Source organism: Phoenix dactylifera, chromosome 18 (assembly GCF_009389715.1).
Source record: "Phoenix dactylifera cultivar Barhee BC4 chromosome 18, palm_55x_up_171113_PBpolish2nd_filt_p, whole genome shotgun sequence".
Classification (NCBI taxonomy): domain Eukaryota; kingdom Viridiplantae; phylum Streptophyta; class Magnoliopsida; order Arecales; family Arecaceae; genus Phoenix; species Phoenix dactylifera.
Window position 1 is genome coordinate 4305584 of NC_052409.1, and position 17426 is coordinate 4323009.

The 17426-nt window shown below is 35.6% G+C and overlaps 1 protein-coding gene across 4 annotated transcripts; it reads left to right on the forward strand.

Annotated features, from left to right (window-relative positions):
* Positions 1 to 1195: 1195 nt before the first annotated feature.
* LOC103698375 (putative threonine aspartase) lies at positions 1196 to 16520 on the forward strand. Of its 4 annotated transcripts, XM_039115459.1 has the most exons (12): positions 1289 to 1401; positions 3375 to 3425; positions 3704 to 3942; positions 5131 to 5251; positions 5399 to 5483; positions 6561 to 6642; positions 6795 to 6933; positions 9731 to 9897; positions 11760 to 11923; positions 15064 to 15184; positions 15260 to 15361; positions 15874 to 16520. In XM_039115459.1, the coding sequence occupies exons 4-12, from the start codon at positions 5206 to 5208 to the stop codon at positions 15964 to 15966; spliced, it is 999 nt and encodes a 332-aa protein (XP_038971387.1). In that variant the 5' UTR covers positions 1289 to 1401; positions 3375 to 3425; positions 3704 to 3942; positions 5131 to 5205; the 3' UTR covers positions 15967 to 16520. The 4 variants fall into 4 exon arrangements, with proteins under 4 accessions (XP_026657434.2, XP_008778598.2, XP_008778606.2 ...); XM_026801633.2 differs by lacking the exon at positions 3704 to 3942 and having other exon boundaries at positions 1196 to 1401; positions 15457 to 16520; XM_008780376.4 differs by lacking the exon at positions 3704 to 3942 and having other exon boundaries at positions 1196 to 1401.
* Positions 16521 to 17426: the final 906 nt, after the last annotated feature.

A 17426-nucleotide genomic window follows, 5' to 3' on the forward strand; every position in this document is an offset into this window, starting at 1 on the left:
CTGGAACGAGGACGACAGCCCCATCCGATCCGCTCCCCGGAAACGGCCCTCCGATCCGGCACCGGCCCTTGATCTGGGGAAGCTCGTGGCGAATCGGATAAGGGAGGTGGAAGGATTGTGAGGAAGACGACGCTGAATTGGGCTGCCTTGGGGAATTTATGATTTGAAGACATAGAGGAGGGTGCCAAGACCCGTTGAAGAAAGGAATAATTTTGCAAATGAAATCAGTGAGCTGAGGAAGAGGGAACTGTAACTTTAGGAATGATGCGAGGCAGCATGGGGCACAAGAAGAAATACTTCCATGGAGAAATGATTTCGTTTCTACAAGTTTGTTTTTTTAATAGCTTGAAAACTCCAATTTGGATTATTCATACCAGCGTACCGGGCGGCCGAGATTATTCGTGCAGATATGTTATATTGATAGCTGGACGTCTTGAGTTCTTCATTTGCTCGTGCAGCATCTCGGACAGTATTTTCCACCTGAAAGCTCTTATCTCCAAATTTTCTTAAAATCAATTTCGATAGATATGTGCTTGATGAGGCGTCTCGTATGCTCTTGATCATATTTACTATAGAGCTCTATAATTAAGCCAGTTCCAACAACGAAAAAAAAAGATGGCAAAACATCCAAATACCTCTAGTAGAACCTGCTGAAGCCTGCAATTATAATGTCGAGGTCTTTTGCAATCATGCGATCGAACTACTAAGCCTCGAAACGCCCACGCTTATTGCTCTGGAGCTGCAAGAATATCAACACATATGTGATGAGAGAGATTAATAATGAAAAGAAAATTGGGTTGCTTCTGGCTCTGCTCTCTCCGACTCCTCAATTTCTTTGCGGCTTCGTCACTTGCTCTCAGCTTATTTCACAAAAGATACATCCCTCTCGAAAAAAACAAAAAACCTAGAAATAAATTTGGTTCTTTGAGGACTTATATATAATTTTCCCAGTATAATGCTTCACAACGGCTGTTCTGGACACTAGTCTATTCAGTCCCAATACAGGGCCCACGAGTATTCGTCCAGTAGCTGACCGCCACGTTGGAACTTTGAAGGGAAGTTTAAATCGGTGACCTGTAGCATTTTTCTCCCCCAAGGGTTAATTCGGCAGGCGGATTGCCGACATTCGAAACCAAGATCCTTCTACAAATACCCCCAGAATGCTCCTAAAATCCATTCATGGTAGAAGGTCTGGACGAAGGCAATACCTCCTCCTTTCGGGAGAGAAGCTTCACAAAGGTGGCGAAAACCCTAGAAATGGAGGGCGATGGCGAAGCAAACCCTAGAAGGTTCTTCGTGGCCGTTCATGTGGGAGCGGGCTTCCATTCCCCTTCCAACGAGAAGGCCTTCAGAAGAGCCATGAAGCGAGCCTGCCTCGCCGCCGCCGCCGTTCTTCGAAAGGTTTTCCGCCAAACTTCCAAGTTTCTAGGGTTTGCATCGTTGTCGCCCTTAATCGCTTCTTGAGATGCTCTGTTTGTTCTTCTTTCTTCTTTTCTTGATTTCAGTTTGTAGAGTTTTGCATGCAATCTCCGTTTCCTTTAAGGGTTTCTGTTTTTAGCATGGGTTCTTGTTCTTATGATCTGGTTTATTATTCTCTTCGTCTCTTTTAAGTTCTATTGCTTCTTTCTACTTACAGTGCCCTTAAAAACCGCTCAGAAAGGGGGCTCTTTGTTCCCAGGTGATCCCTTTTTGTTGGAGGTTCTTAGTTTTCTAGCCTACAGGCGTATTGAGTAAACATGCCCAAAGAAAAGCGTGAAGGCCAGTGAATACAGACATCAAAGCGACCAAACAAAAAAGAAAAAAATATGCTGCTTCTTTTCTTTTTCTTTGCTTTTTTGTCCCTGCTTTGATGTCAGTTTATAGAATATTGGACTTGATCTTTAGTCCGATTCAAGATCTGTGTTTATTAGACAGATTTTTCTTGTTTGCGTGATATGGATAATTATCCTCGTTAAACCCATTCAACTTGCAGCTCTCAATTGCTTCTTTGCAGTAACAGTGTCCCTTTATTCATTAAGGGAACTTATGTTTCTGAGGCAGAAAATTTTGTAAGATTGACCAGGAACATTACTTGAACACAAAGGCCAAAGCTTTAATATATATATATATATATATTAAAATTCTCCATGGAAGCTTCATACCCTTCTGTTTTCCAGTTGACATTATAATTTAAAATCACTATCATGTTGCGCCAGTTGAATGCTTTCCCTATTTGACCATCGATGCTTTTTTCCTTCCTTTTACACTATTTAAATTCATAATTTATATTTTAATTGTGTTATGGTTATTTAATATAATTGACTCTATCTGGATTTGTTACATCATTTTAATTTTGAGCCAAGTTACTTACGATCTCTAAAGATCACTGAACCACTGATACATTGGAGCAACAGAATGCGGAAATGCTGTGTTTTGTATTTTTTGTACATACAGTAGTGCCTTAAGCATGTTTATTCTTGTGCTTGTTTCGTTTAAATGCTATAATATTTTGCAATTCTCATTGTACCTATAATGCTGTAGATTTGTGGTTGGTTTTCTTAGATCTTCCATCGTTCAAATATGTCTTTTGTTTTTTTATTAGTATTTCATTGTATGCCACCATATGTTATTTATTTATTTAACAATTTATTTTGTCATAACACAGGACCTCACCCAAAAAGGCTAGCTGAAAGGTATTATTTGGGCTCCTTGGTCTTGTATAAGTATCCAAGATCTACTCAATGAATAACCGATGTAGGACTACATACGCCTGCATGGGTCCTCACATACTTCCTCCGTTTAAACCCTAGCGTTCTTGCCGGGCTAAAGATCCAAATTTATTCAAATCCAATCACAAACACTATGATCAATCTATGGTCAGCCTCCATGAATCCGTGTTGTTGTTTTCTAGTCCACATAGATCATGGGTTGGGTCTGCTCTGATATCATTTCCGTCATAACTCAGAACTTCACTTAAAAAAGCTAGCCGGAAGGTATTATTTGGGTTTTTTGATTTTGTATAAGTATCCAAGATTTATCCAACGAATAACCGATGTGAAACTAAACACATGGCCGTACGGGTCCTCACATATTTGCTTTATTTTTCAGAATAATAGATTGATTATGTTAGTAACTAGCATTCTGCATATAAAGGTCCAACTATTCATGCTTGTTTTTTTACCATTGTCTCTTGATGTATGTGAAAGGCTAACTAGTTAATTTTTACGATTCTGTTTTTCGGCTGTTGACTTCCATAATGCAGCTCTACATCAATTGATTTAGAAAGTAAATCTACTAGTACTGATTCTTGTGTCACTTTATTAAGTTGCATGAAGCAGCATGGTGGATATGCATTCATTTAAAGGTTACTAACTGATGGTCTGGTATTCTTTAAGGATGATGGTGGATGCTTAGATGCTGTTTCAGCTGCCATTCAAGTGTTGGAGGTTAGTAATGATGGCTGTTAATGTAAACTGAGACTTAACTATCATTAGCTTTGATTGAGAAGTATATATTTTCTACTTAGACATATTATATCTTGTAAATGTGATTAGTCTTGGATACTCTGTCCCATACATATGTTCTCTGAATGGTTGAAAGATTCTCAAAATGCTTGCTATTTGCTGATCTGAATTTTAAATCTCGTTTATGCTTCAAAGTTCACCCTCTGTTGATATCCGACAGAAATTAGAGTAACCAAAATCTGTCGTGCTGTTCATGGCAGATTTAGAAGTCATCTATTCGTTCCTCTCCAGGGTCTACAGCCTCCATTAAGGAAAACTACATGCCTACTAGCAGATCTTGAGAGTACCCATATGAAGAATTTAGAGACAAGCAAACCTTTTTTTCCTTTGTATTGAAGATTATCAAGTGAAGATGAGCCTTGGCGCAGGGTAAGGTTGCTTCATTGTGACTTGGAGGACATGGATTTGAAATACGGAAATAGCCTCTCTGCATGTAGGGGTAAGGCTGAATACATTTGACCCTTCCTAGATCTCGTCATGGTGAGAGCCTTATGCATTTGGCTGCCCTTTTATTAAAGATTACAAAGTCTCAATTTGTAAAACAGATTTAGTGACAATTGGTGCCAAATGGAAAGACAAAATGCAAGGAATGGCTAAGAAAGTTCCCCATTGGTAGCACAAAGTAAGATTAAAGACCAAAGCTTGATTTCACATGCCATTCTTGAGGAATAAATTGTCTCCAAGAAGTGACATTTCTGATTATATTATTAACAATTACTTTGGCTGCATATTCCTATAATTTTCCACTAAGTGTTCATCAAATTGACTGCAAATTTTGCCATATGATATTCTTTCATTGATTTTCGGCCAACTTAGATCTTCCACTCCTATGTTTTGTGGATTCCATTCTTAATGAGATTTACATTTAATTATAAACATCTCGCTAATGGATGATGAATTCCCTTGACACTCTTTTCCACTTGATATTTCTTTCTATTTGGTATTTCTTTTCTATTACCTTGAAGGTAGTGCTTTGTTCGATTCATTCATTTGAAATTCTGAATTTTTATACTTCAGTGATCTTACTTTTTGTTTTACTATTGGATTTGTGTCGTTTTTCTTACATTCTAGCATGAGTTTGAGATCCTTAAGAGAATCTCTTTTGATTGTCCTCCTTTTTCTTTCTGCAATAAGGACTTTGTGCATTTGTTTATTTAATCATTCATTTGTTACCACTGGGTGATCATCAATACTTAAATTTTAAAGATTGAAACTGTAGCTCACATTCTGACATGCCAAATTCATAGCCATCGTTGTTGATGATGCTGTTGTTGTCATCGTCTGTTGTTTTTATTATTTTTATCTGCTTTTATCAATGGAAAAGTTTGGTGTAAAATCATTAAGGCTGGATGAATCACATAAACATGACCTTCTAATACACGACTACTTCATGCTTATGGATACTTTTGATTTTATTATTGTGTCTGTCTAATAGGAAAGAGCAGTCAGACCAAGTAAGCTGTAATGTTTTTGTTCATTTGCTCATTGAATATCCTGCCAGCAGCCATCTTATGGCTGATTTGTGCTGGCCAAAATTGTCTAAATTTGGTCAAAATTACTTTGGTTTAATTTTATTTTCGAATCTAGAAATAATGTATGCTTTAATAGCATGTTGTTTTGGTTGTAGGATGATTCAATCACAAATGCAGGTCGAGGTTCAAATTTAACAGAATCAGGCCATGTAGAATGTGATGCAAGTATCATGGATGGTTGTTCTGGAGCATTTGGAGCTGTTGGAGCTGTACGAGGTACTTCTAACTGAATGCTTAGTGTATAGTTTGGATACAGGTTGACAGCTCAGATGATGTATAGGGATGTTTAATATTTAAATACGTTACATACAAAGATGTAATATTTCAATAACACTAACCGAACCTTTTATTATTGTAGATCAGGTGTACGAAATGCCATCCAAATTGCTGCATACTTGGCCAAAGAGCAAATAACAGGATCTTCCCTGCTTGGTCGAATACCTCCACTGTAATTACCACCATTTTAATTTGAGCAGAAATTACATATGTCTTATAAGTTTGTTTCTCTTACTTGGGTGCTCATCAGTTCATTTCTATATTCAAGAGGTCTTTCTTTTCAAGTTTGTTACATGATGATGCATGTGAAGCCAATGAAGCTTTATGCCTTGGTCGGTTGTGACAAATTTTTCAGCATATGATTTTATTCTGATAATAGTGCATGTGGTCAGGGACTGCCTGTTGGTTCATACCATGTTTTTTATATGATACCTTTAGTTGGCACAGTTGCTGACTTGTCACAATTGGTCTGCTCAGTTTGGACCCCTTCTTAATCAGACTTATGAGATTAGTCCAGATCTAGACATATCTGGAGATGGATCCTTTGATAGGACTCAATCTTGACCTAAGCCTGCTGAGAATAAAATTGGATCTATATTTGGAAATCCAACTTGATATTAAAAAGTAACAACATCTGACCTGGCCAAGCATGGTAGCATGAATGTAGTATGAAGCTATTATTAGAATTTTATACAGGTTAGGCATTTGGTCCTGAAATGTAAACTTTTATAATCATATCAGTTTCTATATCCTAGAATGTAAGCTCGTATGATCATATTAGTTTCTATATTCGAGAATGGATTTGAAAAGGTGAACAGAGGCCGTAAGCTTAGCTTTTAACCATATCCTAGAAGTGATATATGGATATTACTCATTTATGAGTACTTATCACTATCATGCTTCCTTCATTGCATTGATACCTAATCTTTATGCATGAGCCTGCACTCGAATGTTTGGGGTTGGAAGGCAGATTGCTGACTTGACTCTGGCCCAACATTTATTCAAAAAAGGGTCGGGTTGGTCCTAGATTTTAGGGCCATACCAGATAAGGTTGGATTTGGTGGATGTAGCCACTGCTCTGTAACTGTCTTTTTTCTTATGACGAGACATGCTCTCGAGGATGTTTACATTTGTGGGGATGATAAATATTACTCCTCATTCACAGTTGTGAGCTAATAAATATTACTCATTTTGATTTTTCCATGATTTTTACTTCAAATGACATTATCTTCTTCTTCTTCTTCTTTAGGTTCTTGGTTGGTGAAGGTGCTCGTGAATGGGGAAAATCCAAGGGCATCATCCTGCCAGCCACTGTTTCAGAAATGGAAGAAGTAAATGTTTCTTACATTATCCTCTTTTTCATCTCGAAGTATCACTGAAATTAATGTCAATAAAAGATTTGGCTGATTCATTTGACTGAGCATACTTATTTTTATATACCTTTTTGGGTTCACCTACTATTTCTTAATCCATTCTAAAACAGTGGCTGGTGACAGAGAGGGCAAAAACACAATGGGTGAAATATAAAGCAATGCTTGCTTATGCTAAGGGACAGAGTGAATCTTCTACTGCACTATCTACATCTGCTTCTGGATCATCTGCAGTGCCGATGGTGAAACCAGGTCTTCTTTTAACCCTATAATATCTACAAAAGTTGATTTTGAAATAAATAATTATTGCAGCTTTTTCATTCGAGGAAAGACGTATAAGATCCAGTGCTACATCCTGGAAAATATCATCCGAAAATTGTCTCTACTTCCATTTCTTAATACGAAAGAAGACAACTTATCAGTATATATAAATTGTGTGTGTGTGTTAAATGATTGTTATATGCATATGTTCATATATCCAACTCAACCACCAAGCAGGAGTATGTCTTCATATGTTGGTCAGCTGTTTCACTGGCTATGCTGTATGTCCATGTGCTGATCAAATGTTCCACCCTCTGTCACCTATTTTTAGAAAGGAAAGTGGAAAACAAACTTAACATTTATTCAATAAAATAACCAGTTTAATACATGTATATTTGATTAATCTTATCTCAGTAACAAACCTTACATTTATCATTAATGATATTTAAAATTCTTTAGGAAATTGCTTCTGATAATCCGTCAAGATATATGGCACAAATTCGTTTGAACCCTTTTACTATCTTTAAAATTGGGAATTTAACCCATAATAATTAGCATACAATTTAAGGCTAACACTCTAAACTTAAATTGTAAATGAACTCTTCATATTTTGATAATTGAAAACATTAATATATAATCCCTAGCCAAATTTTGGGATTAAAGGTACTTGGATTGTATTTATGTAGAAAGAAGGTTCTAGCTATTCTCACTGGAATATTTTTAGCTTATAATTGATCAAATCTACGTTTTTCTGGTTTTGCACACAAGTGCCATATCTATGTGATTCTTGTAAAATTTAGCTTGATGATTCTCCACTTGGTCATGAATTCAGCTCCTTGTTATTCTTTTTCTTAAATCATTTTCCTGTCTCCCTATTAGACCCTATTTTTCTTGAAGTTTTATCACAAATTGGATGATACTATAGATGGAGATCTTTTCTGTTGGATCGCATTACATGCCTACGTGCAGATCTAAGTAGTTAAGAATAAAAAACATGTGGGTAACCATGTTTAGCTATCGATGTAAACCTAGAGGCAGACATACTATGGGGCTGCTGAATCCTGAAGTGCTGATATCGATGAGTCTGATAAATCATAATGTTAGACAAAACTTTCATATTCAGTATATCAGAACCTACATAAATAAATGTTGATGCTTGTATCCACATACCTAATATGGTATATGATTGTCATTTGCTGTCTGCTATCAAGAAAAATTTGCAGTTTACATCAACTTAAGGAAAAATGTTATATAAATTTTATAGCATATCATGTTTGTATCTATAGATGTGATTAATCATTATTTTGCCGTTTCTTTTGTGTTACATATATACATACATACACACACGCTGACAATATATATATATATACATACATACATATATATATATATATATATATATATATATATAGAGAGAGAGAGAGAGAGAGAGAGAGAGAGAGAGAGAGAGAGAGAGAGAGGTTAGAATGCTCCTAAGAGCATTTGGTCCAAATGCTTTCCAATTAAAATTATGAAGGGCCTCTCAAATCAGCACCATTGATCATAATGTATGCCATTTAAATTGGCTAGAAACTAAAATCATGAATTTTTGAGGTCTTTTATTCATGCATCAAATGAAAACAAAATTAACAATTTTAGTGGCATGATATTATGTTTTGGTTTGATCTTCAGCTTAGTAACATCCAAATTAACTGAAATTTGATATGGGTATGTTTTAAAGTATTCAGATAAGATCAATAGTTTGGAATTGCAAATTATGTAGTTTATACTATATTTTATTCATTAGCTATATTTCTACTGTTCATTTTTTGCTGGCTTGATGCATAAGCAAGAAAGCTTCAAAATAAATGAAGTCAAATGCTCGCAAAAGCATTCTAATACATGTTTTACATTAACTCATTGTAACAGGAGTTAACGATTTTAAAATAAATGATAAGCCATTGAAATTGAATCAAAACATTGAATATGATCTATACCACAAAAATACTTCGAAACTAAAATTTATATATTTTGGCAGTCTCTAACCCATTTACATCGGTATAAAAAGTGAACAGTATCAAGTGTACTAGTTTGGTAAAATATATGATAGGTCACATAAATTGAAAAGCCACTTTATCGATCATAATTTACATATTTTAAAACATGGGTAGATACAAACTCACTGGTTTTGATGATTAGATCATAGTAAAATATAGTATCCTATTGTTAAAACCTCCTATTTGGGCACCTACTTGATGATTTTGGCGGTCTCTAACCCATTTATGAAATCAGGATAAAAAGTGAACAGTATCAAGTGCACTAGTATGGTAAATTTATGATAGGTCACATAAATTGAAAAGCCACTTTATGGATCATAATTTACATATTTTAAAACATGGATAGATTTAAATTCACTGGATTTGATGATTAGATCATAGTAAAATGTAGTATCATGTTGTTAAAACCTTCTATTTGGACACCTACTTGATGATTTAAAACCTTCTATTTGGACACATGAATTTTGGTTTCTAGTTTTTTTTTGTAATTTTGATTATGTTCAATGATTTGGATCTTGAATTTAGATAGGCCATCATTGAGTTTGAGTTGTTAACTCCTTTTTCAAGTAGTCAACATGAAGTGTGTAGTCCAGCCAATATGTATGTAATCATGTGTATATGCATGCATGCAATGTCATGCATGTAGAATGTCTTATTACGGTAGGCATTATATAAAGTATAGACTTCAGTGAGTGCTATGTGCAAAATGATCTGTTGATCTTGTTTTCTTGGGATTGTCCATTGCCATGTAGAAGGTCAATCTTTAATTGAGGGAAAGAAGAATAAAGCTTCGAGTGGACAATCATCTGCAAAAGACAATATCAAAGAAGATTGCATTATGGATACCGTGGGAGTAATCTGTATCAATAGCTCTGGACATGTAGCATCAGGGGCATCAAGTGGTGGTATTGCATTGAAGGTGATGGTTGTGTGATCAACATGTACATTTTATTTGAATTTCATTCTCTCTCTACTTTATACTCCACGAATACCCAATATTGCAAATAGGTCAAACTTAAATTCGTATGAAGTGTGAAGTCCTACTAATAAAATTTGAAATGTGGGGATTCAAACTGTAGAAGAGCTCCAGAATCCATACCCAGATCCAGACTGGATTTAGAACATAAGACCAAACCTCAAAACCTGAGTCACTATTTCAGTTTCAAACAAGGTTTTTTTAGTTTATTCCTTTAGCTGGACAGGGGATTTTCTGTTTTCAATAATCGGATAAAGAGATATCCCATTGCCTTCGCTCATTTGCCTTTCTTTGTGCATCTAATGTTATTTAATTTGTCGGGCCTTCAGGAGGGTTACTTTCTTCCCTCCTATTCCCTCAAGAAAAACAAGATGGACCTTTGTCATGTAATGTTTTATTAACTTTGTTTGCATGTGTTGATACGGAAGGTTGGGTCTTTTATACAGGACTCAGACCAGGTCTTAAGGATTCTGTTATGGTTTTCCAAATCCTGGTTCATTTCCTTGCTGATTGTTTTTGGTTTTGTTGTTGAGTGTTATTTAAGTTTTTGATCAGAAGCTTTTGCAATTTTTTAAAAACGTACTATATCTTAAAGGATATAAAATTTCATGTGATTCACCCATATTCTGTTACCACTCTGTAAGTTGATGCTGGCAAGGAGATTGGCTATCACCTGCACAATTAATTTTATATGAACACAGCATGTGTACGGGTTTTTTGTGCTCTAGACCAATGAGCATTGTTGAACGTGCTAAATATTCATTTGAATTTTGGAGCACAATTATGTTGCCAATAATGATGCCTCGACTATGTTATAATGATCTTTTGTCTCCTATAACCCAAAAGTCTAATTGATAGTTCCTTTTTGAAGGAACTAATTGATAGTTCTTTCAGCTAAATCATAAGTTTGAACTTGGATCCTGCATTAAAGTCAAAGAAAACTGGACAACAAATTGTGCAATCAGCTGTAACTAGATTCTGGAGGTAACCTTGCAGCTTGGTTTTTGAGCAGTTTTATAAGGATCATATTGTCAGTTGTTTTCTGAATGTAATTTTTTTGGGCATGTGTGCGTGCTGCATGTGAGTTGGCATGCAGGAGGGAATGCGGGCAGGTGTGCGCGGTGTGCGTTTGTAGCCTTTGAAAGATTGCAATTAAGATAATTTAACTAAGCTTCAATTTAACTCTGGCTGAAAAATGCATCAGAGAGGATTGCAACTCGCTGTATAAAACTGTCATCATTCCGCTTCGTCTAAATTCTTCCCAAGGGAGGGTTGTATGCTGTTGCATGAGCTTAAACTGCAAAAGATAAAGTAAGTCTTCCTACTTGTCATGGAAGACCCATTTCTTGCCAAAAGTTGCCTCCATGGGGATAAACACCAGTCTTAGATAGTTGACTTCAGAACAGCAGGCTGCAGAAATGTGCTAAATCACTCAGAGCCTTCTTGATTTATTAGATCTATGCCAGATAGATGATCTTACTTCAATGAAAAAAGACTTGTAATGATGATGATGATGATGATAGTTATGATCAAGCAGTGGAGCTTTAAACATCAAACAGACGATATCTAGACAACATATTACTGTATTTGTTAGATAATTGCATTTTTTACTTCTTTGTTTTCTTCAAAAAGATCTAATTTATGATACTGTATGCATCTATAAAACATAATATTTCTACCATTATATTACGGCATTGAACTCTGTTACTTCGGTGGCTTGATTCATTATGTAAAGCCTGACTAAAATAAAATTATTTTGTTTTATATTTAACTTGCAGATTTTAAAATTCTTAAAGTTCTTGCAGGTTGATGGACGAGTTGGATTGGCAGCAATGTATGGTTCAGGTTGCTGGGCTTCATCAAGAGATCCCTTTGGAGCTCCATTCGTAGTTGGTTGCTGTGCAACTGGTGCCGGCGAGTACTTAATAAAAGAATTTGCAGCACGTGAATGCTGTGTGTCGTCATCATTGTATGCTCTGTACTTTAACTTGATCGGCATATGATATTTTTATTTAATTAATTCATCATTAAATTTTGTATGTTAGTTTTGTGTTTTAGTTTGATTTTTTGGCTTATAATTTGTACCATAAATATGAATACCATTTTTTATGTTGAACCTTGTTTTCTTCCCTCTTTATTTTAGTACTTCCTAAGTTTAGATGAATCTTGGAGAACAGCTTGTGGTTGCATAATCTTCAAACTCTGTAATAAAGATGGTAGGCTTCCTACCCATCAACATGCCTCCAGGTTTCGTGGCAAGTTCCTTTTAATGTAGTTCCCTAGCCCAGTAATTCATATACATTCAAAGGGATGAAAATGAGAGCAGGCTAGAAAATGTTTATGAAGTTTGACGAATCACTCCTTGATCCATGAAGCTCCTATATAGATGAGATATATATAGATGAGATAGGTCTTGTTGGTGAAGGTTAAGTTTGGTAGCAAATTTTGTTATTATTACTATGCTAGCAGTTAAAACCAAGCCCTGGGACTGAAATCTTGGTTAATCTGTTGGCATCCATATAGATTCTATGAGAACAATATGTCTCGATAAAATGTAAAATTTCTATCAGCAGCTTGGGAGTTGTTAAATTCTCAGCTAGTTCCAATGCCTCAGGAAAAATAAAGCCGCTTTGACTACCTAGTTGGCATTATATTTCAAAACATGTTTGACATTATGTGATCCGTGTATGAAATAGTATTGAACTTGCTGAGGTACTTCCCTTTGTCTTGCTACATCTTTAGCTGATATACACATCTGCCGCTATAATCTTTTAAAAATTGGCCATTCTCTTGATCTGGGAAGAGTTACATTGTTACCCTTTACTGGACGTATTATTAACTAGAAAAGCCCCTGGTTTATAGTTATTCTTTCAGCTGAGTTAAGCATTATTCTAGAGTCAGTATAATCATGCATGAGCATGAAAATAAATATAATTAATTGGTGAAAATAGTTTATATAGTTTCAATATAGATCAGAAATTATCTATGTAATATATTAATACTTGTCAAGCTAAAGTTATGAAATGATAACTAATAAACTATCTATTTCCTTATAAACTATATAAGATAACAACAGCACATTTAAAGAAAGAGCAACAAAATATTTTGCAGAGCCCCTTATTTTTTTACTGTTTAAGGGTAAAAAGAATAACTTCTTTTTTTATAGTACAAATCAAGGCAATTAAAAATAATTATGTACCTCCACCAATCTCGCGTAAATAAGTTTTCCATACATTAAGAACAACCAATTGGCTTTTGGTATTTACTTGAGAATAATGAAGGAGAAAATATGAAAATTAAAAAGAAGAAAAACTTAAACTACCAGTAAGCAAATGCCCGGTTAAAAGGTTGAAAGTTCCTTTTGCAAATGATAAGAACAAAACATTCCATATATAGCAATATGATTAAAAATTTGCACTAGGGTTTACAATAATGGACTCTTTCAAATCCCCCCCCCCCCCCCCCCCCCCCCCCCCCCCCTCCATGACATTGCATACATACATACAATAATGAAAAAAAGATAATGATCATGATAACAGATTATTTTATGTTATAGTGACCCATTATAACGTAGATAGTATCCATCATTTGCATTTGTACCATATCTCTAAATAAAATGGTATATATATATTTTTCAAATAGCAGCGATGCAATCATGGCTATTATTACATTAAACCCATTTTTATATTTATAATATTGCTGTATATCATTATAATGGCCTTTATAAAACTATTATATGTACAGCCTGCCAATATATTGCATTTTGCTCATGGATTAAAATGACAGCAGTTATTTTAATGGCCATCAGAAATTTTGGAGGGTCCATTATGTTGTACATATTAATAACGTGTATTTAATTAATGATCTCGATCATTATTTTGTTGCTATCTCGTTGTAATGGCCATTTTATATAACTAATATCTTGTTTAGAATCCAAATTTTTGTTTCCAGTTTTGCTAAAAAATTGATACAACCTGACAAATATCTTTTTAGATCGAATGAATTGTAATTTGAAAATTAATATCATTAGTGCCCATTATTTTCTCTTATAATACCATTATAATAATAATTATTTTAGTTTTAATACTTAAGAACTTTAAAGCACATAGGAATGCTTTCAAGAAAAATCACAAGGGAGCCTGATCCTCTTTGGGTCACACTCGAACTCAAGAAGTCTCAGATACTAGTTGTGCGATATCCTGAGCACATGGTCCCACGTATTGTCCAGCGTCTGCATTGTCTGTATTGCAATGCATGGACGGCCATGAGCCATGGCTGGAACTCCAGTTCAAGCATGGATGGGAGTGGAATCGAACTTATCTGGTGGGTGAGGCATGTTGCAAGAAGGAATAGAAGAAGTCAAAGTGATGTGAGGCAGGACCTATGTGGGAATGAACTAAAAGAGGGAGGCAAAAAATGGAAAGAAAAAAGAGCAAAAAGTTGGGTCTAAAAGAATCTGGGATATGCTTTAGTAGTCATATATATATATATATATATATATATATATATATATATATATATATATTGGATTATCTACTTTTTACTCCTTTTATTACATTTTTTCAGTGGATTCTTGCATGAACTACTAGAAAGAATCTCAAATCTGTTCGACATTCTCTGTGTATTTGTTTGAACAAGTACCTTTAATTTTTTTTAAAAAATTATGCTCCGTGTATTGGTAAACTATATAACTAGCCCCATTGGATTATTTGGCTTCCCAGCTATAATATGCATGGATATCACATAAATTGATGGGAGTTGTCTTTAATATGTCGGAGAGCCTACTGATACAGTGACTAGGTTGTAGCTTTAGACTCCAACCACAATCAAACCACAATCCATTTTGGAGGTGTATCGTAATTTCCCCAAATCCTGAGATTTAAAGATTGATCAGCCTACTTAAAACCTCCTATTTCTCCCATTCTCCACCACCTCCCAGCTGAATCAAAGACTTAAAGCTATACATCCCACTAGCTGAGCACCTGGTAGAGGTGATTATATTGTTAGTTATCATATTGATATCTAATATAATTCTTTTTCAATTGCCACAATGTTTTATGTTTTTTCTTACAATTCAGTGCTACATTTAGGCTTTCTTCATCTGTTCAGATCACAGTCAGGTCCTGCTTCTGCATGTACAAAAATTCTGCATTCTGTTGTTCAGAATGGCAATCAGAAGTCCCGTGATACAGGTGCTGGAGTGTTACTAGTGCAGGCTGACACTCTGAAGGTGTTGCTGTTACTCTATGCAATTACGTTTCTTGTATAATATAAGAATCTTCATTCATGATTCATTTTCTAACAGGCTACTCAAAGCTGTCCACTGGAAGCAGTTGAGCTCGTTGCTGCCTACTGCTCTTCATCCTTTGGTATAGGCTATTTTGGGAACTCGATGGATTGTCCAAAGGTGCTCATTCTCTATATATAAATAATGTCCCAATCTTTGATTATACGAAGGTGTCATTCTTCAGAGAACTTCAAAATGGCTTTGCTTTATTTCAGTTTGACAATTTTTCTACCATCTATAGCGTGGATCTGGTTTACTTCAACAGTATCCTCAAGTGATTTGGCTCCCCCCATTTGTTTGGTTTGGTTTTGTCTTGTTGACCTTTTGCAGACATTTGCCTTCCAATATCATAGTCTGCCCTGTGTTGACTCAAAAACTTTTTGATACTAACTGATACAGTCCATTCTTTAGCATGCATTCTGATTTGCTCCCTGGATTTGGTGAGGTGACTTTATTGAGTTTCGATCCAGTTGTAGATTGAATTTGTACTTGCTTCTCATGAGATAAAATTAAAATTCATTTGATACTTCAAAAAATAATATGCATTTTGGGAATATCAGTTATATTAAAAATGTAATGGATTCTTTCATTTTTATCTGATATTATTGTCTAAAGAGTTATGCTTTACACAGGTATCGATACTCAGGGCTGCAGAACATAGGAACAGCAATGACATCAATCATTTTGGGGCACATGTTGTTCTCAATTCTTTTAAATCCTCATGAAAGCAAAATGCAGTAATATTTAGATTTAGTTTGTATTTAGCTTTCTCCATTCATGAAACAGAGATTTATATCATATAATACCTCTGCTCTTCTATGTCACCGGAGAGAATCTTCATGATATTTAGTTAAACTGTAATCTTGTGCTAGGATTTTTTTCCTCAGCATTGCAATATTATCGTTCTGTCCTTTCTAGATAAGATGATAATCAATTTCCACTTCCCCTTCTAAATATCTTCATGTTGTTTTATTTCTCGAATTGATTGCACACAGAGTATTGATCTTAAGCCTCTCTTTATTTTTGTTTTCATAATCTGAATATTGACGAACAGAAAATACCTTAGTGTTTGTGTATTGCAGACTATAAAGGATAGCTAAGTTTTGTCGTCGGTTGACAATGGACATCTCATTTCCCACTGGATCTGATGTTTCTGTATGGGCTGAGGGGATCATTTTGTGAGCGCCAATCTAGGAGCATTTGCACCTTTTGTCCAACCAAAAGAATGGAGAAAAGGTAGCCGATCTGGAATATCATTTCTGGTGTTAAACTGGTTTCTGCAATTGAGATACGGAGATCAATGTCTGTGCGGTTCATAACGTTGACGTGTCAGAATACCATTTCGGATGGAATGTAATGAGAACAAGGCTTCTCTTTGATGTCAGAGAAATGGTATTACGTGTTATACAGACGGGTAATGGAAGGGTGCTGATAGACGGTGGCAGGTTTAATCATATAGATGGTTTTATGGGAGCATAAAGAATATCTGGATGTAGTGCTTGTACTGCAAACAAGTCCAGATTAGAATGTTAAACAAGGTCGAATATCAGGAGAGCCTGATAAAATCTGGAATGGGCTTCAAAGCAATGGTTATGGTGGATTTAGGAGGGAATAGTTTCGTTAGTATTAATATATGTGGAAATCCGGGTGCATTGGTCACGTCAATTAATGGATATATGATATTGAGGTGAAGCGGAAGATCAGGGCCTACAGCTTAGCATTTTCTCCTTCCGGAATTGGGTCGGGCTCAGCCCATGTCAGATCTGGGCTTCGTCCACTCTTAAGACTTATTTTCTAGACCCGAGCCCTGTACCTGCTCAGGCTTTAGCCTGTCTCGGGTTTTTTTTTTTTTAATCTAAAATATGAAATGCGGAAGTCAACAAGAGAAAAGGGATGAGGTTCCTTCCTGACTCACGTGAGATTAGTGTGAACAGCTTATGCACCATAAATAAATAAAAAAAAAGAAAGGGGACGGGGACAAAAGAGTGGGCTTGAGTCAGGCCGACCAAAATCCGAACTCAGCCCATTTTACAGAGGGTTCATATTTCTGGTCCAACCCAACCCGCCAAGCTTAAAATCGAGGCCTAAATCAGTTTGTAATGCTTCAGGCGTGAGTAGGCCGAGCAGGCAGTCTACCCCATGAAAAGGTCTACTGCCAAGGCAAAAGGAAAAAAAACCCCCCACT